The sequence below is a fragment of the Narcine bancroftii genome, chromosome 1 (assembly GCF_036971445.1).
Source record: "Narcine bancroftii isolate sNarBan1 chromosome 1, sNarBan1.hap1, whole genome shotgun sequence".
In the NCBI taxonomy this organism is placed as follows: Eukaryota; Metazoa; Chordata; class Chondrichthyes; order Torpediniformes; family Narcinidae; genus Narcine; species Narcine bancroftii.
This window is the reverse complement of record NC_091469.1, coordinates 125,223,247-125,250,049: the sequence shown is the minus strand read 5'-3', so window position 1 is coordinate 125,250,049 and position 26,803 is coordinate 125,223,247. Positions and strand designations below refer to the sequence as shown.

Sequence of the window (26,803 nt, the reverse complement as noted above, 5' to 3'; positions counted from 1 at the left end):
GTTTTAGTGTTCGGCAGCTTTTTTAATATATCCTGTACTTCCTCTATTTCAAATGGTTTTATTAGTTTGTTTTGTTCCTCTTCTTGCAATTCTTGCTTAAAAATTTCTCTATTTTATCATCTTTCCTCTCGTTCTCAGTTTGATACAATTGTTCATAAAATTCCTTAAAATTCATTAATTTTCATTAATCTCTGTTGGGTTATATGTAATTTGTTTGTTCTTTTTCCTCGATGCCATTATCGTTCTTTTAGCTTGTTCTGTTTTATGTTGTCAGGCTAATACTTTGTGTTTTTTCTCCCAGTTCGTAATACTTTTGCATTGTTTTCATTATGTTCTTCTCCACCTTGTACGTTTGTAATGTTTCGTATTTAATTTTTTGCCCTTTTGGTTATATCATCCCTTTTTTACTAATTCCTTTTCTGTACTTACTATCTCCCTTTCCAACTGCTCTATTTCCTGATTGTAATCTTTTTCATCTTAGTCACATAACTTATTTCTGTCCTCTAATGAAGGCTTTCATTGAGTCCCATGATATAAATTTGCCTTTCACTGATCCTTTGTTTATTTCAAAATAGGTTTTAATTTGGCGTTCAATAAACTCCCAAAATTCCTGTCTTTTAAGTAGCATGGAATTTAACCTCCATCTATATGTTCTTGGTGGGATGTCCTCCAGTTCTATTGCTAATAATAGGGGTGAATGATCTGATAGTAGTCTAGCTTTATACTCAGTTTTCCTAACTCTTCCTTGAATATGGGCTGACAACAAAAACATATCAATCCTTGAGTAAGTTTTGTGCCTACTCGAATAATATGAAAATTCCTTCTCTCTTGGGTGTTGCCTCCTCCATATATCCATAAGTTTCATTTCCTGCATTGATTTAACCATAAATTTGGCTACTTTATTCTTTTTACTTGTCTTTTGTTCGGTTTTATCCAACATTGGGTCCAAATTAAAGTTAAAATCCCCTCCTATCAATATATTTCCTTGTGTGTCTGCAATCTTCAAAAAAAATCCTGTATAAACTTTTGATCCTCCTCGTTAGGCGCATATATATTGAGCAAATTCCAAAATTCTGAGTATATCTGATACTTTATCATTGCATGCCTCCCTGTCAGATATATTATTTCCTCCTCTATTTTGATTGGTACATTTTTGTTAACTAGTATGGCTACACCTCTAGCTTGTGAATTATAGGATGCTGCTGTTACATGTCCTACCCAGTCTCTCTTTAATTTGTTATGTTCCGCTTCAGTTAGATGTCTTTCCTGCACAAATGCTATATCTATTTTTTCCTTCTTCAATAAATTTAGTAGGCTCTTTCTTTTAATTTGATTATGTATTCCATTAATATTTATAGTCATATAGTTCAACATGGCCATCTTATATCTTGCATACACCTCTTTTCCACCTCTTCACCTCCTCCATCCCCCTTTCCCCCATTTTCATCTCTTAGTTTTCTCTTATTACACTTAATGTACAACAACATATTTAAGACATAAAGAACCCCCGGTGTTCCCACATCCACCAATACCTTAACTCCAAAAGTTCCCCCCCCTCTCTATCTCTTGCTGGGCAACCACAACTCCCCTTTTCATTTGGATTGCGATCTTGTTCGCAGTGTCAACTGATTTTGCAATGACGGTTATTCCCCTTCTACGCAGCCCTCTCCAGAAAACACTTATTTTTTTAACACATATAACAAAGCTCTCTCCTGTCGGTCATCCCTCCATCTCCCATGTCTGTTTCATCACTCCCCTCTTCTGCTGCCTTCCTCATCCTCCAGCTGAGCACCCTGGTCTTGGGCATCCCTCAGCTGTTCGCTCTGTGGCAGCCCGCTCCTCTGCTGAGCCCCCCTCCTGCTGGTGTCCTCTTTCTCCTTTGATTGCGCAGTTGCGCACTTTTGTTTGGCTCCGAGAGCCAGTTTTGTATTCCACCAGCTGGTGATTCACGACTCTGTAGAGCAGGCACTGACCTCGAGTGTCGGGTGCTCCTCGCCACCACGGCACCCTGTTCCTTCTTGCAGGTAAGGCCTTCTTCTTTCTTCTCCAGCGTCTTTTCTACTTTTTTTCCAGTTGTTTTTACTTTCTCCTTGGAAGCCATCTTCTTTCTCTTATCTATCTTTATCTTCTATTTCTTATATTTTTGTTATACTTTGCTTTTTCCTAACTTTTTTCCTATTTTCCTGGAGAGGGCTGGTTTTCCCAAGTGGCCACTACTCCATCACATGACTCCTTCCTGTTGTTATTTTTCTTTAGTTGTTTTTGTAGTTCTTTTTGTGAAGTAACTGTTCAGCTACACCAAGAAAGAATTTTGGTGCATATGTACATTGTACAATGCATAGGACAAAAAAACCTATTATCATATATTAATTAATGCTACCTGCAAATACATCTCCATAATTTTTTCCTGACCTTTTTAAGATCAGCATATGATCATTGCAGAACCAGTGACTTGTCACCTTTCTCTCTTTCCTTAATATCGCCACAATGACCAGCAGAGACAATAGCCGATCTTGCTCCACAGTCTCACCACCACCCTGAACTCATCCTGCTTATCACACTGCAATAGATTTACTTCAAAACATTGAGCAGTACAGTTAGCATGGCTGTTAGCACAAACCTATTACAACACCAGCGACCCAGGTTCAAATCCAGCACTGTCTGTAAGGAGTTTGTATGTTCTCCTTGTGTCAATGTGGGTTTCCTCCGGGAGCTCTGATTGCTTCCCACCCTTCAAAAAATATGGAGGTTGTTGGTTAATTGGGGAACTTAAGCAGCAAGGGCTCATGAGCCAGAATTTTTTCTAAATTCTCGTCTATTCCCCACATATACACTTGCATGCACATCAAGATCCAATTCTGGAACACTTTTTCTTATTTAAATTTTGTTCTATAAAGCAAAGCATGTCCAGCTATTATCTCAATAATACCGACACTGTCATTTAGCTACCAATCTGGCATTACCCTTTACTTCATATGGATGCTGTGTGACCTGCTGAGTTTTCCAGCACATTTGTATATTGCACTCGGCCTCAGCATCTGGAGACTTTCTTGTTTAACTCAACTTATGGTGCAACCTTGTTCAATTTCATCCTCTAATTCTGGTTTCAAGAACTTTAAAAGTACAGAAAATGATCAAAATCGGAACAAGAGTAGGCCACTCAGCCCTTCACGCCTACTTCACCAATCATAGTTCTATCTCATTACTATGTTCCCTGTGCCCCTTGATATTTTTGGATTAATAAACATTTTTTCTCCTTCTCAAAGCTATTCCATAACTCATCCTCCACAGCTCTCTGTGGTTATGAATTCCTTCAACTCACCATCCATAAGGCGCACATGTCAAACTCTGGCCAACGGGCCAAATAATTATATTTGGCCCGCAAGATCATTTCAGAAATGTATTAGAGGTGGCCCACCCTGCAGCGAGAGCCGATGCTGTTTTTTGGTCATGTCACCCCCACCATCCTCCCCCTTCATTGCACATCCTTCCCCATTGTAACACGAGAAATTGTAACACGAGAAGTCTGTCGATGTCATCAGCTGGCAAGCCAGTTGGAAGGCTCTCCGCACAACCAGTCACTTCTCCCACCTGTCGAGCGGTGCGGCGGATTGGCGAGCGCCTGTGATTTCCTGTCGGCGCGACGGGCATGGCAGGCTGCGCATGGCCCCCGGGCAGCGCGAGCCCCGCGCGACTGGCACCGGACGGCCCTTCCACAGCGCAAGCGCACTTCTCCCGGTCACCACGGACTTCAGCGCTTGCACCCGCACGGACCCCAGGGACGGCTGGTTCGGCCCTGCAAGTGAAGAGAGAGATGGTGGCTGTCCGCAAAGGCTGATCGGCAGCGCGCTGGGCCTGAGTGGGTGGGTAAACAGGGGTAGGCAGAGGGTGTAGGTGAGGAGTAATGGGCAGGGGAAGTTATGGTGGTGCAAGGGGCAGTTAGAGGGAGGGATGAGTAGAAGGAGGGGTGGATAGGGAAGAGGTAAAAGGGGAGGGGCAGGGCGAGTAGGGGAGGGGTGATTAGAGGGTGAGAGACGGGTAGAGGGAGGAACAGGTTGAGGGGAGAGGCAGTAGAGGGGCGTGTATAGGATGGGGTGGGTAGAGGCAGAGCGAGTGGAGTGAGGGGTGAGTAGAGGTTGGGTAAAGGACTGGTCAGGTAGAGGGATGGTGGGTCGAGGGTGAATAGAGGCCTAGAGCCTGAGGAGTGAGCAGGAAATGCTGAGTCCTGATGCAGGCCAAAATGGACACAGCCTGTGAATACTGACTACATCACAGGGACCAAATATGTTTCCCTCAGGTCAAGCAAAGGGTGAACTTGAGCTACCTACTCCTGACCTGTAACATTATCCTCCTAAAGTTATATCCTAAAGTTTAACATTACATATGTTGAAAGAAGAGAAAACATGCAGATGTTGTTGAAAATTTTCAATAAATATTTAGTTCGGCCCTCGACTTAGTCCAAGTTTTTAATTTTGGCCCTCCGTGAATTTGAGTTTGACACCCCTGCACTAAGGGAATAAATCTCTCTGCACCCTCAGTCTTTAATCCCTTGACTTCTAACCTGACGGTGTAATCCTCTGTTCTCGACACTTCCAAATTCTAGTGAATACAAATGTGCCAATACTTCTAAGAATTATTTTTGTATATTTGACCCAATAGCCTGGCAAAACCTTACTGTAGTAGTTGGCCCCAAAAGAGAAACAGCCATTTGTAGCACTAGGATAGCTATGAAAAGATAAAGAATGATCATTTTAATGAAGTTTTAGAGAGCCCGCATGTAAATTACTTATTTTAATTCGCTCTCTTTTCTGCCAGTTGGGTTACATAAATATCAGTCATATGATTACCCCAAGAGGTCGAGTTTATGCAGAAGTGACAATCAGCCACTTAGCAGAAGAGGACTTCCTGCTGGTGACGGGGTCAGGGTCTGAGCTCCATGATTTGAGGTGAGCAAGGTTTTTAAAAAAAAATCAATCTTTTGAAATTAATTTATTTGTTTAAACATTTTATTTGGTTGAGTTAATTTGAGCAATTGCTCTTTATATTGTTATTTTACACACTTCAGTTTCTTCTTTTGTATTATTACTTTCCAAAAAAGAAAGCAGGCCAGTTTGACTGAAAATTTTCCAGTTTCAAGTTATCCTTTTTTCCTATAATACCCTCTCTCTCTCTCTCTCTCTCCTTGTGATCCACATCTAGTCCTCTCATTTTGACCACTTTCCTATATTCCCTTTTAACACCACTCCCCCACCCCCCCCCCGGTCACCCATTTTCATCAACTTCCCCCTCCTGATTCCATCTACCCATTACCTACACATTTCACCTTTCTTCCATTGGTTCCATCTGCTCTCTACTTTTCCATGAATGGTTCCCATTATCAACTTCCTTACTTAAAAAGTGTCTTGATTTGAATAGTCAACAATTCCTTTCTCCCCACAATTGCTGCTTGATCCACTGAGTTCCTCCAGCAGAACTTAATATCTCACAGAGCAGATTGATGAATTTATTTTCTAATTAACTAATTAAGGGTGAGAGAGTTATCTTTTTACTTGACCACAAGAGCACCTATTTAACTTATTTATTTATGGAATGTGGGCATCACTGGAAAAATGGCCATTTATAATTCTGCTCAAACAGATTGGTTTAGGTTTCTCCAAAGGATGGTTAAGAACCAATCACATAAAAAGGTAAGATTCTGGTTGTTCAGGATAAGGATAACTTCCTCTCCCAGAGTAGGGAATTTTTAACTTGGCAATACTGTAAAGCAGACTACCATACATGCGCATATCCATTTACATCAGTGGAATTTACATTGAAAAAATGTTTACAATGAATAGCTGAACTACTTTTTCCCAAATGAGTCTGTTGGACATGTGGGGAACATAACTATTCATAATATTGTACCTCAATAGTGGTTATAGATTCATATTCAAAAAGGCATTTCAACCATCTTCCCAAAAGTAATTAGAGATGCTTATCCATAACCATATAACCATATAACTATTTACGGAGCGGAAACAGGCCATGTTGGCCTTTCGAGTCCGCAACGGTTCACTGATTTTGTGCGTCCTCTTCAGGCATTGGTACCGGTCAGATGAGAAAGGCTAACTGTGCCAGCTCAAAGCATTCCAAAGGCCATTTGGGAATTCCACAGCAGTGACAAAGCCCTTATCAATTGAGAAAAGGATGGCTTCTCAAGGACTAGGCTAGAAATGTTACCACATTTCCTTGTTCAAATGTTAATTTGTCTCGAAAGTTTCCATTGCAGTGGCACAAAATAAAAGTTCATTATGAACTTGAAGTCTGAAACTTGTACTGTTGAAAGCCCAAACATTGCGGTCCAGTATCCAGAACTGAAGCGGGTGTTTTAAATATTTACATGTTATTTTTGTTTGAAGTTGAAGCAGAATTTACCATTCACCAGATTTGTTATTTTCATGTTTGTAGATATATAGAAGAAGAGGCAACTAATGGTGGCTATGAGGTTGATATTCGTAATGTTACTGATGAAATCGGGGTGTTGGGTGTGGCAGGTCCATTTTCACGGAAGGTTCTCCAAAAACTCACAAAAGTAGACTTGAATGGGACAGCATTTAAGTTCCTGCAATGTAAGCCTCTTACTCTTGCTGACATTCCCCTTACTGCAATGAGGATCTCCTATACAGGTTGGTGATTGATTACCAATATAATTGCCTCAGACATTTTTAAATGTAAAAAGTTTATAATTAAATAAGATTGCAGCCACTAACATCAAAAATCATAATGTGAGTAATTTTACATATTTGCTCTCCTGGACCACACATTTACTTGCACTCTAGAAATGTTTTCTGGGAACTTGAATACAGATCACAATCAGTTTTTTATTTATTTGCATCATTGAAATTTAATTTCCAGACTCCCGATCTACCCTTTCAACAACTAAATCATGCACAGAAATTTGTAAGAGGATCCCTAGTTTCTTCTGTTGGTCATGGATAAAATTAAAATTTGATTTAAAAAAAAATGCTTTGTAGAGTCAGAAATTGGGGTTGTTCTCCTTGGCTGGGAGGAATTGCATTTAGGTCACCAAAGGTATTGATAGAGATATGGAGAAGCTTTTTCCCTTGGTCAGGAACCAGGGAACGTAAAATGAAGCCGTAAGATGAGGAAAAAAATGTACACTGTGAGTGCTTAGGGATTGACTGCCAAGGGTATTCATGGATACAGATTTCAATCAGATTTATTGTCAGTATACATACATAATATCATATACAACCCTTAGATTCCTTCTTCCTGCAAGCGCAGCAGAACCATTGGTCGTGCAAAACACAAACTGCACATAACATAACCATGCAAACAATCAAAAGAATGTAAAGAGATAACAAATGTAAACAAACTGACTTGCAATACAGGGACAGCAAAGAAAATTAATAAAGTGCGCAAGTCAGAGTCTAATCAGAAATTAGTTCCTGATTGAGTTTGTTGTTGAGGAGCCTGATGGTGGAGGGGTAGCAGCTGTTCCTGAACCTGGTGGTGTGAGTCTTATGGCACCTATACCTCTTTCCTGATGGCAGCAGCGAGAATAGAGCATGTGCTGGGTGGTGTGGGTCTTTGATGATTGCTGCTGCCTTCCGATGGCAGCGTTCCCTGTAGATGTACTCAATAGTGGGGAGGATTTTGTCTATAATGTCCTGAGCTGTGTCTACCTTTTGGAGGGTTTTACGCTCAGGGGTATTGGTATGCACATACCAGACTGTGATACAGCTGGTCAGCACACTTTTCACCATACAACTGTAGAAATTTGCCAGGGTTTCTGATGTCATACCAAACCTCCACAAATTCCTGATGAAGTAGAAGCGCTGACGTGCTTTCTTCATTATGCCATTGGTGTGTCGAGTCCAGAAAAGTTGCTCCAAGATAGTAACTCCCAAGAACCTAAATGTGCTCACCCTCTCCACGTCTGGTTCCCCAATGATCACGGGAGGCATTTGGCTTTACTTTCCTGAAGTCAACAATCTGCTCCTTAGATTGAGTGACATTGAGTGCAAGGTTGTTATTGTTGCACCATTCAGCCAGGATACATATTCAATTTCAGCATTTTGAAAGGAAGCTGGATAGGTACCTGAATAGAAGAATTATGTGGAAAGTGTAGGTGCCTGGGACTATATGAGCTGGCATTGACTCCATCTGTGTAGTAACCATTCTGTTGGTCAAATAGTATGAATTTCAAAGTACAAGTGCCATTGTCATGAGCTGATTGACTTGAGCTGAATGTCTCGGCACTAGGCTGTTGCATATTTAGTCAAATGTTTCTGCTTTGCGTTTATATTTTTTTTTTAAACCTTGATACTAAGTAAGGACATATTCTGTCAGCTTCCCCAAATAAATAATAAAGAAGACTGGCAACTCAACTAATTATGTGTGCTTTCAGAAAAACAGAGGGAAAAATTGCAATCTCAATATTTGAACATTGCAATTGTCTGCTATTTTGATCAGTGGAAACCCTGTCTGAAAGTGCCTTATCAGATTATAATTTTTTTGGTCTTAAAGCGTTGAAAAGATATGATGACAGGCTACATGTATTTATAATGTATTGCAGAAACATTATGTTTGTCTTGCTGTATTTATGATTACTTATATTACTAATGAATGACTTACATTAGCAATGCATCAGTAATTTCTTAATTGTTTAATTTTTCACAAGAGGATTATCCCAAAAGGGCAGGGCCTATTGTATGGCTTAATGACTGCTTTGCTTTATTACCAATACTGTGTAGCTAATTTCATGGAAGTTTGACAATGTTTCAATGTTTTATTTATTTATTCACCTTAAATATTCTAACATTCAATGACTAACATTCAATGACTAACATTCAGCAAGCAAGATGGAATGATTTCATATAAGCACTTGCCTGCCATAAACTGTTCTCCATCACTCCCAAAATGGAATTTAATTCTTTAGCTCATGGCATTTGGCAGGATGTGTATTGAAATGTACAATTCAATTGTACACCAAAGAAAACACCACTTAACCCCAAGTTTTTCTCAAGATTGTTAAAACTACTCTTGTTGCTTTAAGATTCCTTTGGGTTGAAGTAATACTACCTGAAGATGAATCATGCTACATCCTGACAAAAATCACTATTTTTTTTCTTTTAAAATCAAACTTGGCACAGGTTAATCAAACTTTGATGATGCTTGACTGAAAATCTGGCAAAGGACAGCTTACTTGTGGTTTGGGATAAATACTGCTCAGAAATAATGACCGGTAGGCATTTTTGATCATTGCATGGAACCATTTGTAACCGATGGTTACAACATTATGGGCTTAAGGGCCTGTACTGTGCTGTCATGTTTAATGTTCAAATAAGTTAGAAATAAAATAGGACAGGTGACATTTCTTTTGGCATTTATAGAAAGAAACCTGTAAGTAATTTCTAGGTGAAGAGTTGCAGAGATTATTACTTGACCTTGATGGTAGAGTTGGTTCAGCACTTTTTTTAATTTTCATAGGTGCAATGGTCTAAATGGTCTCCTTCTGTAATGTCATGAATAGACCTGTCATAAGTAAAATTATGCTGCTTTGCAATGTTTTAACTGAACTTTTTTACTATACTCTACACTTCTGTTTATTTTGTGCCACCTGTGGTACTTAAGTATGGGTTGACTTGCCTGGATAGCACCCAACACAGTTTATCACAATATCAAATTCAATTTAATTCTCTTTTTTTTCTATGACCAAAGACAAACTTTCAAACCAAACAAACTTTGAAACCAAATTTCAAAAGCAGGGTTCAACAAGCAGTCACAACTCAAACAAAGGTTTGAAACAAGCAATCAAATCACATTTCCATCTTTCCAGCATTTTCTGTTTTACTTGGATTTATTAATCTCATGTCACTTCAAACCCTTCAATCCAATCCATTGTTGCAGTCAAGTATTGCCACAGGTAACATTATTGAGAAGCTGTGTGATTCATGCAACAATCATTGCCCCCACCATCTCCACAAATACGCTCACTCACATTTCCATACAGACACAAATATTATCTGCCCATGAGTATTATGGAGAACAATCTTTGTGTGTTTTGGTTTCAATGTGCATGGTTTTTTTATAATTTAAGATGACTCAGCAATCCAATGTCAACTACCCAAATGTTCCACATAAGCAGATTCAGTTTGATCAATCCTGGCCTTGGTCAACCACTTATACTACAAACAAAGTCCAGTTCTTCAATACAGTGACGCAGATTAAACTTGCAATGTCCTAAGCTTCAGTGACACTAGTGCCTCACCCTAGCAGTGGAGAAGGCGGAGCATGGACAGGTCAGTATGAGAATGGCTGGGAGATGGTATGTCATTTTTTTTCTTAGATCCATATCAAGGAAAGTGACAAGAACTAAATGCAATGACATTATTTTGGTATTGAGTGGTGTCTTAACCTTTTCTTAATGAAGAATCGCCAGTGCTACTGTAAACTATTAGTGCGCTAATCTTAGACTCTTATTCCACGTTCACCCATCAGAAAAACAAGCCTTCACTGTTTAACAGCACAAGGGTTCCCATGTTTCTCGCATCTCTTTTTTTGCTTGCAATAAAAAAAATCTGTTGGAGGAAGCTCAGTGGGTCGAGCAGAATCGGTAGGGATGGGAAGGGACTATCAATGATTTGGGTAGGTCAAAACCCTTCATCGTGATTGTGGAGAGTAAAGATAGTGGGTACAAGTAGGTGAGGGTGGGAGGGTTGAGATAGGGCCCAGAAGGGGATTGGTGAACCACAGAGGGTGAAGGAAGATTGACAGATGGAATAGGTAAGTGCTGGAGATGAGAGACAGATGATTGATAAGCAAGAAATAAAAAATGGCAGATGGAGCAAGCTAGGCCAGAGGAGGTTGAAGGTGGAGACAACTTGTGGAGAATGATGTGAGAACAAAATCTACCAGTGCTAGAACCTGATACGTAAGGAAGGTGACATTGGTGAGAAAGGATTTTGACAAAACATACAATCTTTTCCTCCCACTGATGCTGCTTGACTTGCTAAGTTCCTGCAGCAAAAGGCACGTAGTATACAAGTTGTTGTTCCTCTACTTTGAATTGGACCTCACCCTAGCAGTGGAGAAGGCGGAACATGGACAGGTCAGTATGAGAATGGGATGGGGTGTGTTGAAATGGCATGCAAGCAGGAACTTGGGATGCCCATTATCCACAATATTGATGATCTGCAAAACAGTCGCCAAATAGGGTAAAAGATTGGAGGTGCTGCACATGAATCCTTGGACAGGCTCTGTATGTCACTGGGCAGTGGTGAAGTAGAGGGGATAAGAACAAGGGTTGAGCCTTTGTAGGGAAAAATGTCAGGGGTCATAAGGAGGTGGTTAAGGAGAGATGAATGGACAAAGGAGTTGCAAAGTGAATGGTGGGGCAGTGGGGGGGGTGGGGGAGAGGAAGCTGGTGGTGGTAGCTCATTGTAGCTGATGGAAAGGTCAAACGACAAGGCACTGGATCCAGAGGCCAGTGGGTAAAAAGTGAGGTTCAGGAAAACTCTCAATTTTGTTCTTGAGGGCAGGAGTGTGAGAGGGATGACTGAGAAACTGAAAATGTGAGAGAGGATTCCTTCAACCAGCAGAAGGTGAGCTGAAAAACACAGGTGTATGACCAGTGGGGGATCAGGTGCAGTGAAAAGGAAATTTAAATTCCTGGGAATCACCATCTCAGAGGACCTTTCATGGTCCAACACATGAATGTCATTGTGAAGGAAGGACATTCCCAGAGGTTTGGAATGACATCTAAAACTTTGGCAAACTTCTACTGATCTATAGTGGAAAGTGTGTTGACTGGCTGCATCACAGCCTGGTGTGGGGGCACCGATATCTCCGAGCAGAAAGCCCTGCAAAAGGTAGTAGATACTGACCGTCCAGTCCAGCAGAGGCAAAACTCTCCCCACCATTGGGTAAAATCTACATGGAATCCTGCAGGCAGAGAGCAGCAGGATTCATACTATCAGGACGTGCTCTCTTCTTGCTGCAGCCATCAGGAAAGACTCATACCACCAGGTTCAAGAACAGTTGCTACCCTTCCACCATCAAACTCTTAAACAACAAACTCAATCAGAGATTTATTTAAAGACTTTTACTTTGCATTTTCTTTATTATTGAATATTCATTTTCTGTATTGCTCAATTTGTTTGCACTTCCTTGTTTATATTTTTCTCTTTTATATTTGTAGCTTTTCTTAAATACAGTTTTTTTTTGCACAACCGATGCATAGAAATTCTGCCTGGCCTGTGGGAAAAAGAATCTCAGGGTTGTATGTGTTGTGTATGTACTCTGATAAGAAATTTGAACCTTGAACCTTCAAAAGAGGACATTTCAGATGGTCTGGAATGGAAGACCTCATTTTGAGAGTGGATGTGGTGGAGGTGAATAAAAGGGGAGAAAGGGGTGGCAACTTTGCACGAGATAGGGTGGAAATATGTGTAGTTGGCTTTTGATGCAGATTTCTGCATTCCCTTGTTATCTCCCATTTTTCTCGATGTGCAGTAGAAACAGGGTGGCGATTCCACCTTTGGATGTCACTTAGTATTTCCGAACCTGAGTGGAAATGAAATCTCCAGAGGTCAATGTTTCTATCGATAAATCATTTTCCCTGACAAGAGTGTGTAGAACCAGAATTAAAACCTCCAAATAGGGTGTCAGCCATTTAGAGCTGTGGTACATTTCTGTACACCAAACGTTGTGAATCATTAAAATTTTTAATCAGTGAATGGTCAGCTATTGAGTACATTTTAGACTGTGATTCAAAGATTGTTGGGCACGATGGGAGTCAAGAGGTCTGAAGAAATGGAAGGGAAGATGAGGTGGAAGATCTTATTAAATGCCCTTTTTCTACTTGTTTTTCCTGTCTTATTCCCCACATTTAAAGGACAAGTGTTACAGATGTTTCCTTCTGCACAGCTTGCAGGACGACGCTGTTATTGGCTTCACTTACTGAACTGCAGTTACGCTACCACTCACAACTAGAGGATTATACTGAGGTTGATCTTCTGAGGATAGACAGATAGAAATTAAAAGTAAATCAATAAATAATGATTTAAACTTTGTAACAATAATGGAAAAAAATTAAAGAAAGGTAAATTCTAAGAGAGAATCAAAGTTTTATTATACTTTGTAGTCCTGTTATGATCATCTTCATTTGCGTCCCAATAGCTCACAATAGAATGGCAATATTCTGCAGCTCTGCATTCCAAGTACCTTGAAGTGTTACACCTCTGCTCCTACTCTTTATGAAGTGAAGATGAATAATATTAATTCACTAAAAATGATTCACGATTGACTGATTTCTCCACTGTAACTCTAGGTGAGCTCGGCTGGGAACTATACCATAAACGAGAGGACACTGCTGCCCTCTATCATTGTATCATGGAAGCAGGCCAGGAATTTGGAATTGACAACTTTGGAGCATATGCCATGAACTCTTTGCGGCTTGAGAAAGCATTTAGAAGTTGGGGAGCGGAGGTCAGTAGCAAAGAGATATTAAATATGTTCTTTCCTAACTCTCTGGGATGTGGGGCTGGATGGTTATTCAACAGGAATGGCTCAATAATAGAATGGTAAAAGAAGTAGACTATATTTGACTGGAAGCATGTTTTATCAAAAAAAATTCAACCTGCTTGATGCCATCAGTTTGAAGTTGAGATTGTTTTAACACTTGGGCTTTGGACGTTTCCCATTGGACTGGATTTTTGGAGGGGCAGGTCAGATTTGTAGGTAAGGAGTCTGTTTGCCCACAGTCATTGAAGAAAATTTAGTGAAAGAAATTCAAAATTATTTTGCAGGTGAGAAGTACATTGCTGTCCTCTTGAATCCTCCCTCTCTATTTCCTTTACTCTCACACCTGCTGGTTCCTGATGCAGGGTTCCAACCTAAAACATTGGCCATCCCTTTCTCTTCACCGATGCTGCTTGGCTCACGAGTTCCTACAGCAATTTGTTTTTTTTGTTCCAGATATCAATATTTGTAGCTTCTTCTGTCTCCTTGTCTCATCTCATTTTTGGAGAATGTAAGCCAGCCATCCTCAAGGGGACCATAGTACATTTAAGGGAGATCATGGATTGAAATTATAAAATATTTAAATGGTTTTTATGTAATCAGTAGGAGAGAAGTATGGAAGAAACCAACTAAACTTGACTGCTTCTTAAGTAAAGGGGCCCATAAATTTTGAGCAGAGTCCTCAGGGGGCCAGAGCCAAAAATGATTGAGAATGGCTGATCTAAGCTGTTTGAACATACAACACAGAATGTAACAGCACAGTACAGGCCCTTCGGCCTTATAACAAAACCCTCCCAACCTTGTAACGGTCCATTTTTTTCATCCATGTGCCTGTCTAAGAATCTTTTAAATGCCCTTATCATTCCAGCCTCCATCACTACCCCTAGAAATGCATTCTAGACAGTCACAACTCTCTGTGTAAAAATCTTACTCCTGATATCTCCTTTAAACCTTTCTCCCTTCACTTTGTACAGATATCCTCAGGTATTTATTACTCCCGGCCTTGGAAAAAGGTGTTGGCTGTCTGCCTTATCCTTGTTTCTCATAATCATGTAGACCTCTATTTAGTCATCTCTCATGGTTCTTTGCTCTAAAGAAAAAATCCCTAGCTCTGCTAACCTTGCCTCATAAGACATACTTCCCAATCCAGGCAACATCCTGGTAAATCTCCTCTGCACCCTTTCCATAGCTTCCACATCCCTTCTGTAATGACGTGACCAGAAGTGAACACAATATTCTAAGTGTGGTCTCACCAGAGATTTATAAAGCTGCAACATCATCTGAACAATGAAGCCCAGCATATCATAGGCCTTCTTAACTAATCTATCAGCCTCTGCGGAAACCTTGAGAGATCTATGGATTTGGACTCCAAACCATATAACCATATAACAATTACAGCAGGGAAACAGGCCATTTTGGTCCTTTTAGTCTGAACCCAACTAAGTACTCTCCTCTTGTCCCATCTACCTGCACCCTGCCCATAACCTTCCATTCCCCTCCCATTCATGTATCTATCCAATTTTTCCTTAAATGACAAAATTGACCCTGCCATCACTAATTCTCCCGGAAGCTCATTCCACACAGCCACCACTCTCTGAGTAAAGAAGTTCCCCCCTCATGTTACTTCTAAACTTTTGCCCCTTAACTCTTAACTCATGACCTTTTGTTTCAATCTCTCCTACTCTCAATAGAAAAAGCCTATCCACATCAACTCTATCTATCCCTCTCATAATCTTAAATACCTCTATCAAATCCCCTCTCAACCTTTATGCTCCAAAGAATAAAGACCTAATTTGCTCAATATTTCTTTGTAATCTAGATTCTGAAATCCAGGTAACATTTTCGTAAATCTTCTCTGCATTCTCTCTACCTTGTTGGTATCCTTTCTATAATTCGGTGACCAGAACTGCACATAGTTCTCTAAATTTGGCCTCACCAATGCCCTGTATAGTCTCAACATCACTTCCCAACTCCTGTATTCTATGCTTCGATTTATAAAGGCCAGCACACCAAAAGCCCTCTTTACCACCCTATCCACATGAGATTCTACCTTCAGGGAATGATGCACCATTATTTCTAGATCTTTCTGCTCCACTGGATTCCTCATTGCCCTCCCATTTACTACATATGTCCTGTTTTGATTATTCCTTCCAAAATGAAGCACTTTACATTTCTCATCATTAACCTCCATCTGCCACCTTTCACCCCACTCTTCTACACAGTCCAAATCCCTCTGTAATCTTTGAAAATCTTCTTCATTATCCACAATTTCACCTATTTTAGTATCATCAGCATATTTACTAATCCAATTTACCACCCCATCATCCAGATCATTAATGTATATGAATGTTATGGGCCCAGAGGACCCCAAAACCCAGCAGCAATAGAAATTCACCAAGACAAATGGTTACTTAAACAAAAGTTGCTTTTAATTATCTTTAAACATGAAAATAGGATCAAATTTTAACTTATTACTATTAACTTAACTTAATCTAACATAACCCCCTTCTAATTCTAAGTGCATGTGTGTGTAAGTTCAGAAAATTCTTTGATTCACAGTCCAATCTCACTTCTCACTCCTCCAACTTCACTGGTATCAGGCAATTCTTATACTGTGCATAGAATTTAACATTTATGAACCTTCACCAGGCTTTGGTGCTTGAAAGAAAAATGGCTACTGCTCAGGAAGGTTCTTGTTGGTTTTCAGAGAGAGATTTGTTGCTCATTGGACACCCACAAACTGATTCCCTCCGATCAGCCACTTCAGTGTCTTGCCAAAGAAACTTGCCCCATCGGGGTTTTCCAGATGATAACCTCTTCCTTTCAGGTCACCACAGAGTTCCTTTTCTTTTTCCTTTATTTCAAGTGAAACATTATACAGTCAGCCATCTCCTATTGTATGGACCACAAGGACTTAGACCAGGCTAAACTAAGAACTCACAACCCGTCTTCAAAATGGGGTTTTTCCACCAGTTTGTCAGCTTGTCCTGTTCCAGTCCCAGCTGCTGCTGCTGAACGGTAGAGCTGAATTCTCTCTCTCTCAGAGAAAACCCTGTTTGACCTTCTTAGAACATCAAACTGTTCTCAGACAGACTGTAGCACCGGATCTAATCTTCCGAGTTCGTTCATCTGTTGATTTTCAAAATAATAATCTATTACTCCACAGCATGTCCAATTAGCACCTACTTGTGAAGTCTCTGAAGGCATTCTTCAAAGTTTGTGCAAAGGCACTCGGAGCCTGAACTGTCTGGCTTGAACAGAGCTCTGGCATTTTAAATGAGATCTGTTTTTTGAAGTGTTTGTATCTTTTTGTGACCTAACTAAAAAAAAACCCACAATTTATCTCCTTTAAAACATATCTACCAAAACCCTCTAAAACATATCTATTTTATGCAATATAAAATATAACATAATCTGTCACAATGACAAACAGCAAAGGCCTCAATACAGATCCCTGAGGCACACTGCTTGTCACCGGCCTCCAGGCTGATAAACAGTTATCCACTATGACTCTCTGGCGTACCCTTCCAGCCACTGTTGAATCCATTTGACTATCTCAAAATTAATACCTAACGACTGAACCTTCCTAACTAACCTTCCATGCGGAACCTTATTGAAGACCTTACCGAAGTCCGTATAGATGACATCCATTGCTCTATCCTCACCAACATTCTGAGTCACCTCTTCAAAAAATTCAACAAGATTGGTCAAACATGACCTTTCAAGCACAAATCCTTATTGCGTGTTCCTGATCAGACCCTCTCTTTCTCCTGATACTTGTATATACTATCTCTGAGAAGACATTAATTTACTTATCACAGATGTCAAATTTACAAGCCGATAATTGCAAGGCTTGCTCCTTGAACCTTTTTTTAAACAAAGGAACCACATGTGCAATAGGCCAATCCTCTGGCACTATACCAGTCTCTATGGATATTTGGAAAAATCACTGTCAGAGCCTCTGCTATTTCCTCACTAATTTTTCTCAAGGTCCTGGGGAAAGTCCCATCAGGTCCTGGAGACTTATCCGCCTTAATATGCTTCAAAACCTCTAGTACTTCTTCTTTCTTAATCACTATAGTTTCCATAATTACCCTCTTTGCTTCCTTTACCCAGCATAATTCAATCTCCTCCTTAGTGAACAATGAAGAAAAGAACTTGTTCAAAATTTCCCCCATCTCAATTTGTCTCCACATACAGTTGTCTGCTCTCATTCTCTAATGGACCAATTTTATCCCTCACTCTCCTTTTGTTATTAACATATTTATAGAAACCTTTTGGATTTATTTTCACCCTGTTTGCTATACCACCTCGTACTTTCTTTTAGCTTTTCTAATTTCTTTCTTAAGATTCTTTTTACATTCAATGTATTCTCCGAACATCTTTTTTCCTTGTTTCTAATATTTATAGTAAGTCTCTCTCTTTTTTCAAACCAAGTTTCCAATATCCCTTGAAAACCATGCCTCTCTCAAACTTTTGTCCCTGCCTTTTAATCTAACATGAACATAAAGATTTTGCACCCTCAAACTCTCACCTTTAAAACACCTCCATTTCTCTACTAAATCCTGCCTGTAAAACAAATTGTCCCAATCCACTCCTTGTAAATCCTTTCGCACCTCCTCAAATCTAGCTTTTCCCCCACTTGAAAACTTCAACCCTTGTCCCTGTCCTATCCCTTTCCATAATTATATTGAAGCTAATGACATTATGATCACTGGTCCCGAAGTGCTCCCCAATACATACCTCCATCACCTGACCTATCTTATTCCCCAACAATAGATCTAATACTGTCACTTCTCTAGTTGATACCTCTATGTATTGCTGTAGAAAATGATCCTGCACACATTTTACAAACTCCAAACCATCCAACCCTGTCATGGAATGGGTTTCCCAATCTATAGTTGGAAAATTAAAATCTCCCACAATCACAACCCTGTGCTTATTACAAATATCTGCTATCTCCCTACAAATGAGCTGCTATAGTTCTTGTTCCTCATTAGGTGGTCTATAATACACCCCTATAAGTGTAACTACCCCTTTCCCATACCTCAATTCCACCTAAATAGGCTCCCTTGATGAGCCCTCTAATCTATCTTGCCTAAGCACTGCGGTAATATTTTCTCTGACAAGCAATGCAACACTGCCCCCTCTTGCCCTTCTGATTCTATTACACCTAAAGCAACACATCCCTCCCGCAACCATGTTTCACTAATCGCTATCACGTCATACTGCCAAGTGTCAATCCATACCCTCAGCTCATCCTAGTATAAAAATATATGCATTTCAGAGATTTCCCACTTCTTACTCTCTGCCCCTATCTTTACAAACAACTCTATTATGTTTTTCTATCATTTCCCCTCCATCTTTGTACAGAGCATCTCCCTTCTCTATCACCTGCCTTTCTACACTCAAACACTGTCTACAAGCTTTCTCTGTTTGCAATCTAACCTTCTCCTTGCCGTTCTCTTCCATTTGGTTCCATATTCCCCCGCCCCTCCCCCAATAACTATTCTAGTTTAAAATCTCCTGAGAAGGCTTAGCCAAGGTCCCTGCCAGGATTCTGGCGTCCCAGCTGAGTTCTTTGGTGTGTCTAGACAGCAGCTTGAAAAGAGGTTGCATGGTCCTTTCAGCTGATGGCAGGAACTGATAGTAGAAGTTGACCATTCCAATGAACTCCTGCAAACCTTGACCATAGTTGGGTTGGCGAACTTACGAATGGCCTCAACTTTGACAGAAGAGGGCCGCCCCGTGTCGATCGATGTGATGCCCAAGGAAATCGATGGCCGTCAGGCCAAATTGACATTTCACTGGGTTGATGGCTCAGCTGTAGTTCCTCAGTCACTGGCAGAGCAGATGCAGGTGTGTTAGGTGCTCCTGTCATGAACTACTGGTGATGAGGATGTCATCTACGTAGATAAAAGCAATCCAGTCTGGGCCCAACTGAGTCCATGAGTCTCTGGAAATTCTGTGCTCAATTTTTGAGGCAGAATGGCATGCAGAGGAACTCAAAAAGGCCAAATGGAGTGATGAGGGCTGTCTTGGGGCTGTTGCTGGGGTGCACAGGGATCTGGTGGTACCCCTGGACCAGGTCAATTTTTGAGAAGATTCTCGCTCCATGTAGATTGGCTGTAAATTCCTGGATATGGGGAATGAGTACTGGTCAGCTGTCGTGAAGTCATTGACCTGGCGGTAGATCCTACAAGGTCTCCATCCCCCAGAAGACTTTGGCACCATGTGTAGAGGAAAGGCCCATGGGCTGTCAGAGTGCTGAATGATTCCCAACTCCTCCATCTTCCTGAACTCTTCCTTGGTGAGCCACAGCTTGTTGGGAGGAAGCCTGGGTGCACGGGTGTGTAGTGGTGGATCCTGCATAGGTACAGGGTTCTGGACACCATGTTTTAGGACCGTGGTGGAGACCTTTGGCATTATAATGGCCAGGAATCCTGCTAGGCACATTTTCAGGTCCACCAGGAGGCTGTGGGCTCGAAGGAAGTCTGCGCCTAGAAGGTGCTGAGACATGTCAGCCAAAAGTGAAGGTCCAGGTAAAACAGCAGGAGCCAAACTCAAGTAGGATGGTGCTATTGTTGGCAGTGGAGAGGGATGGTCCCGACATCCTGGCACTGGTGTCTTGATCAAGGGGGGGCAAGATACTGACCTACGCCCCTCTGTCCACGAGGAAGCACCACCCATAAGTGTCAGTCCCATAGATAAAGGGGGCTGTCTTGGCAGCCAACCATCGTAGCCATCAGCAACAGCCGGCCCTGGCGTTTCCTAGATGAGAGAAAGGTGGACAGTAGCAGTGGGCTCCAGAACCCCATTTCTGATGGTAGGAACACCACCGCTTTGAGTCTCTATCTGTTGCGGCTGTCGCCAGCCTCCTCAGTGGAGTGGGAGAGAGATGAGTCACTGGGTGTGAAGCAGCAAGTAGGTCAACAGATGCCCTGCCATATTGTTTGGCATGCCACAGGACATCCGCATGGGCTGCTAACCTGTATGGGTCGCTGAAGTCATTGTCTGCGAGTAGGCAGATGTCTTCCGGCATCTGTTTGAGAAATATTTACTTGAACGGTAAGCAGGGCCTGTGGCTATCCATTGACACCAGCATATCATTTATAAGGGCAGCTGCATCCATGTATAACCATATAACCACTTACAGCACAGAACAGGCCAGTTCGGCCCTACTAGTCCATGCCGTAGCAAATCCCCACCCTCCTAGTCCCACTGACCAGCACCCGGACCATACCCCTCTAGTCCCCTCCTATCCATGTAACGATCCAGTCTTTCCTTAAATGTAACCAATGATCCCGTCTCGACCACGTCTGCTGGAAGCTCATTCCACATCCCCACCACCCTCTGCGTAAAGAAATTTCCCCTCATGTTCCCCTTATAATTTTCCCCCTTCAATCTTAAACCATGTGCTCTAGTTTGAATCTCCCCCTTTCTTAATTGAAAAAAGCCTATCCACATTTACTCTGTCTCTCCCTTTTAAAATCTTAAACACCTCTATCAAGTCCCCTCTCAATCTTCTACGCTCCAGAGAAAATAGCCCCAGTCTGCACAACCTTTCCCTGTAACTCACACCCTGAAATCCCGTCAACATTCTCGTGAACCTTCTCTGCACTCTGTCTATTTTGTTTATATCTTTCCTATAATTTGGTGACCAAAACTGTACACAGTACTCCAAATTTGGCCTCACCAATGCCTCGTACAATTTCATCATAACCTCCCTACTCTTGAATTCAATACTCCGATTTATGAAGGCCAACATTCCAAATGCCTTCTTCACCACACCATCTACCTGGGTATCAGCCTTGAGGGTACTATTTACCATAACTCCTAAATCCCTTTGTTGCTCTGCACTCCTCAATTGTCTACCATTCAATGTATATGACCTATTTAAATTTGCCTTTCCAAAATGCAGCACCTCACATTTATCTGTATTAAATTCCAAATGGCAGTCGTGCCACTTGTTCGCAGCGGGACAGGCCTAAGTTGCAGCTAAAGAGCGCCTTAATTGCCTCATTCCTGTGGCTGATGTAAGAAGGCGATGATTCATTGGCATTCTCCTGGTTGAGCGAACCTTGTGGCGACTGCAGTGATCTGCCTGATCTGAAACTGGGCCTCAGCCTGTTCAAACCAGACTAGCGGCTATGAAGTCAAAATAGTCGGCAGCTTCAGAGAGGCTGCAATCTGTGCACTCTGTACACTCATGTCGTTCATCGTGGGGTCCAAAATGCCATTTTGGACCATCGAGGTCACCACTGTGGTTGGTGTGCTGTGCAGTGAACGAAAGAAAAACCAGATAGAAGCTGTGAGTGAGCTGAACCAGCAAGCTGACTTTACTGAAACTCTCTGAGAGCTGACCAGCCTGACCCCCATAATCCTTTGCATCTCCCTCCACCACCCTCCCCCCCCCCCACCACCACCCTCCCCCCACCCCCCCCCCCCCCCACCGCCACTGGAACCATTGTGATGCCAGCCCCGTGCAAGCCTGCACTTCTATGACCCAGTTCGCTTGCGGATCAGTGCATCCTGCTGCAGTATAAGCGATATTTCGGGCCTGATCCCTTCTTCAATGTAAGAATAAAAGACTGGCATGCATCTGAATTAAAAAGGTGGGGAGAAGGAAAGAAATGGCAGGGGGAGAAGCACGGTCCAGCAGACAAAAGGTGTTAATTAGGTATGGATAGGAGGACAGGAGCTGGGGAAAAGGAGACAGAAAGAAAAGGAGAGAGAGAGAGAGAGAGGAAAGGAGTTATCGGGATGGGGAGGGGCTGCGGAACCAGAGAAGTCAATGTTAATGCCATCCAAATGGAGGTTTTCCAGATGGAGGATGAGGTGTTGTTCCTCCAATTTGCGTGTGGTCTCAATCTGGCAGTACATGAGACAATGGACAGCCAGGGAATGGGGCGGAACTGAAATAGGTAACCACTGGGAGATCCCTGCTATTGCCGCAGACAGAACTGAGATGCTCAACAAAGTAATCTCCCAGTCTGTGCCCAGTCTCTCTGACAGAGAGGAGACCACAACGGGAGGACTGGATGCAGTAGATGACCCCCAAAGATTTGCAAGTGAAATGTGAATTGAATGTTTGGGGCCTGAACTGTGGTGATGGAGGAGGTGTCTCTCTCCATTGTTATTCCTTCTTGTTTCTAAACCCCTTTCTGAGGTACTTGCTATTTCAACAGTCACTCATAAACTCACGGAGAATATTAAAGTCAAAGAGGAAGGAGCTGAGATCATCACTCACACTCGGTTTAACCTCAAGAGAAGAATGCCACTCAAGCTGGATCTTGCTTAATTCTTCAAGTCAGCTGATCATCTACATTAAGGATGCAGGATTCAGGGGTCTGTCTGTTTGTAGAAGCTGTTTTTATTTCTCACCCAAGTATGAGGTTACACCTTAGGTGCTATTTTATGGTGATTCTCTATGAGTCAGGCAGTATAATCTTCAGAACAAATTGGGATGTTCTGTGCAGGTGGTGAATGGAATAACACATTTTGTAGCTGCTCATAACATTTTTTAGCTCCCACACCTTACTTTCTTTAAACTACTTTTTCCTTAATATGGAGTTCTTTCTTAGTTTTAATTTTTCTCCTTTCCCAGTTTATTTTACATTTATTACATTTTTACTAGTAGAATTAAAGCTGGAGAAAAGAAGAAGCCTCTACCTCAGAAGATTTTTGCCTCTAATGAAGTACATCAAGGACTTGAGTAAGGATGTTAAAGAGTTTAAAAAGGAGTCTAAAGAAATGCAAGCCTCTGTTGCTCAAGTCGCTGAAAATCTGGGTGAATTGCGTGACTTCATCAAAGAACATGACTCCAAAGTTAAGGAACTGAAAAGAACTGTTGAAACTCATGATACCCTGTTGGATGATGTACATACTGATAATCTGTAAATTTAAAAAAATCTCACAATTTATTATTGAAGAAGGTCACAGACTTAGAAGTGAGAAATAAAAGAAACAACTTGAGAATCATTAATTTGGAAGAGGGAACCGAATGAGGCCAGTTTTCCGAATTCTTCGCTGGGTTTCTCTGCAAGGATTTTGAACATGATTTTTTGCCTACTCCCCCTGAAGTGGACAGAGCGCATCTCTAGATCTGCGCCTGGTGTGAAGCCTCGTTCAATCATTCTTTGTTTACATCGGTTCCAGATCAAAGATCAGCTTCTCAGAGAGTCCCAACGAAAGGGACTCTAAATTATTAGAATCAGAACATAAGGATTGTCGATGACTACCCGCCTGAAGTTATGAAAGATCATTCTACATACAGAGAAATCATGCCTCAACTTTATAGTGCCAACTTAAAATCATCGTTGTGGTTTCCAGCTAGATTGAGAATCACCTAAGGCTACGGCTGACTTTTTGAAAGATTATCGTTCAGTTTGAACTTTATAAAACTTGTATATTTTTCCTTAGTTTTTTTGGGGGAGGGTAATGTCCTTTTCATATAAAATATATTAAAAAAAGAGAGGTTCACCTCTCATTTCTTTTCTCTTAAATGATCATTAATGTTTTTGTTTAATAATTAATTATTGAATCCATGGGATTTTTAGTATTTTAACTATAAATTAAAGTTGGAGCAGCCTATCTCTGAGCAGGAGATTGCAGTAGCCATTAACTCTTTGCAGTCTGGTCCCGACAGCTTCCCTCCGGAGTTTTATAAATCATTTTCCAGGTTACTGATACCCCATTTGAACTCTGACTTTACTCAATTCTTAATGGAAAATTTCCAGATAATTTTTATGAAACTTCAATCTCTCCTATTGCTAAAAAGAATAAGGACCCTTTAGACTGCTCCTCCTTTTGATTAATTTTTCTCTTAAATATTGATACTAAGGTACTCTCAGATTTTAGCTCATAGATTAGAGAATATTGTGCCTTTAGTTATTTCTGAAGATCAAACTGGGTTTATTAAGGAACATTACAGACAATTTAATATTCATAGGTTGTTATATATTCTTTATTCTCCCACAGTTTTGTCCTCTGAATGTATTATTTCTTTAGATGCCAAAAAAGGTTTTGTTAGAGAAGAATGGAAATATTTATTCAGTGTATTAGAGAAATGTAACTTTGTTCCCCAGTTTAAAATTGGATTTAATGAATATATTTATCTCCTTCAGCTTCAATTTTTACTAATTCAATGAAATCCAAACCTTTTAAGTTGTATTGTGGAACTAGGCAGGGATGTCCTCTAAGCCCATTATTATTTAATTTGGCTTTAGTACCTTTAGCACTGGGTTATCGCCAATGGGCTGATATCTCAGGAATCAAAAGAGCAGGAAATGTTCACAAGGTGTTGCTTTATGCAGATGACCTCTTGTTGTATATATCGAACCCTGATCGGCCAATGCCTTCCATTTTATCACTTCTTTATCAATTCGGACAATTTTCAGGATGTAAATTAAATTTGCAGAAGAGTGAGTTGTTTGTTTTGGGTTCTTCTTGCTCTGTAGATTCCTCTATTCCTTTTAAAATAGCTAAAAATCAGTACAATTAGGTATTACTAAAAGAAAATCAATAATTTGTTTATAAAGAAAATTTTCTTAGCTTAATGAGTCATGTTAAGAAGTCGTTGACACAGTGGTCCCCTCTTTCGATGACATTAATTGGATGTATCAATATTATTAAGATGAATATCCTTCCTAAATTTTTATATATTTTTCAAGCTGAGTCTGTTTCTGTTCCAAAATCCTTTTTTTGATTCATTGGATTCTACCATTGTAGCCACTGAAAACATAGTGGTGGCTGATGAACATGAAATAATGACACACACACATTTGCAGGTAAATCAGAACTCGTTTACTCAAGTCACATGCATATTCTTTTAAAACATTGAACCGCGCGCACCACATCACGACGTGATGATATCCTGTGCCAATTCACTAGATTCTGGGAGTTGTAGTCTATCTATCAGCCCCCCTACCACCCCCCCCCCCCCCCACCCCCAGAACCGGCACTATCACCTGGTAGTCTTTTGGGAGATCGACCCCTGTGTCAGACTGCTGGCTGTTGAATGGGTGCAGTTTTGTCAACATGGGCAGGTTACCGTCTGTCAATTGTGAATGACAGAGACTGCCCGGCAATGTCCAAAATGCAGGTTGATCTTGTTTGTCTTATCACCCTGTAAAGTTTCTTGTATGGCACCTGCAAGGGCTGTCCATATGTTCCTCTACGTACGAACACTTATTCACAGTCCTTCAGTTCATGTGGTACAAAAGAAACATGTTTGACATGTGATGATGGTGGTACAGGGGATAATTTGCCTACAGTATCCCTTAGTCTGCTCAGCAGCTCTTTAAGATCTTCATCTTTACTGGATCCATGTGGAACAATCCATACGACGCCATCTCACAGTCTTATGCTTGGGCAGCGGCGAGAGCTGCATAGTCAGTATCGTGGTCCATAGCTAATACCTCAAGCGCAAATGAGCAGGAAAGTGCATCACCCACTACATTATCTTTTCCAGAAATGTGCATTATTCTGGTAGAGAATTCTGAGATGAAGGATAACTGCTATTTATCAAGCTGACCAGGGCTCCGACACCTTTGAAAACGCAAAGTGAAAGGATTCATGGTCTGTGAATATGGTGAAGTGTCTGCCTTCCAAAAAGTAATGGAAGTGAAGGATGGACAAATATATGACTAGGAGCTCTTTATCAAAGGTGCTGATGTGGCGGCTGTGTAGCGGGCCAAGCGAGCGCACGGCGTGGAGTTGCGAACCGTCGCCGGCATGGTTCTGTGGGCCGCGGAACAAATAAACAGGTGAATACTCACCTAACAGAGCGGTACTGTGTGCTGGACAATGGCGTATTGTCCTACGGAGTATCCTGCCAGAAGGCGCAGGACACTCACAAGGATCAATTTAAACCAGTTGGTCCCGTGGATCGAAAGCATTCCAGTAGCAATGTCCCGCCTTTTCCCGTGGAGCCCGGAACATGCAGGGTATAAAAGAACATTGTAAAACCTGAATAAAGTCAGTCTTGAGTTGACAAATCTGGTGTGTGTGTTTGTATTACTTTAGTAGCTCTACCGTAGTAGCTGCTACAATTGGTGACCCCGATGTGATCTTGTGTCCTAGGAAGTCGATGGTGGATCTGCCAAATTGACATTTGCCAGGGTTGATGGCTGTTGTAAAAGGAGGCGCAAATGCAGGTGATGATCTTGCTCAGTTTGACTGGCTATGAGGATGTCATCTAAGTAAATGTATGCAAACTCCGAATCCCTGCCTAAAGTGTCCATCAGCTGCTGGAATGTTTGAGTGCCATTTTTCAATC

At 41.3% G+C, this 26,803-nt stretch overlaps 1 protein-coding gene across 4 annotated transcripts in view; it reads left to right on the top strand.

Annotated features, from left to right (window-relative positions):
* dmgdh (dimethylglycine dehydrogenase) overlaps positions 1–26,803 on the top strand; it is a 158,273-nt gene that overhangs the window by 95,960 nt on the left and 35,510 nt on the right. Inside the window, exons 11-14 of one of the 4 annotated variants that reach the window (XM_069938255.1) lie at positions 4,816–4,946; positions 6,448–6,665; positions 13,334–13,491; positions 23,165–23,971. In XM_069938255.1, coding sequence (XP_069794356.1) covers positions 4,816–4,946; positions 6,448–6,665; positions 13,334–13,491; positions 23,165–23,170 — 513 coding nt within the window. In that variant the 3' untranslated portion in view covers positions 23,171–23,971. Of the gene's footprint in view, positions 1–4,815; positions 4,947–6,447; positions 6,666–10,102; positions 10,303–13,333; positions 13,492–23,161; positions 23,972–26,803 lie in introns of those variants that run through there. The other 3 variants (XM_069938264.1, XM_069938244.1, XM_069938274.1) reach the window with 3 other exon arrangements.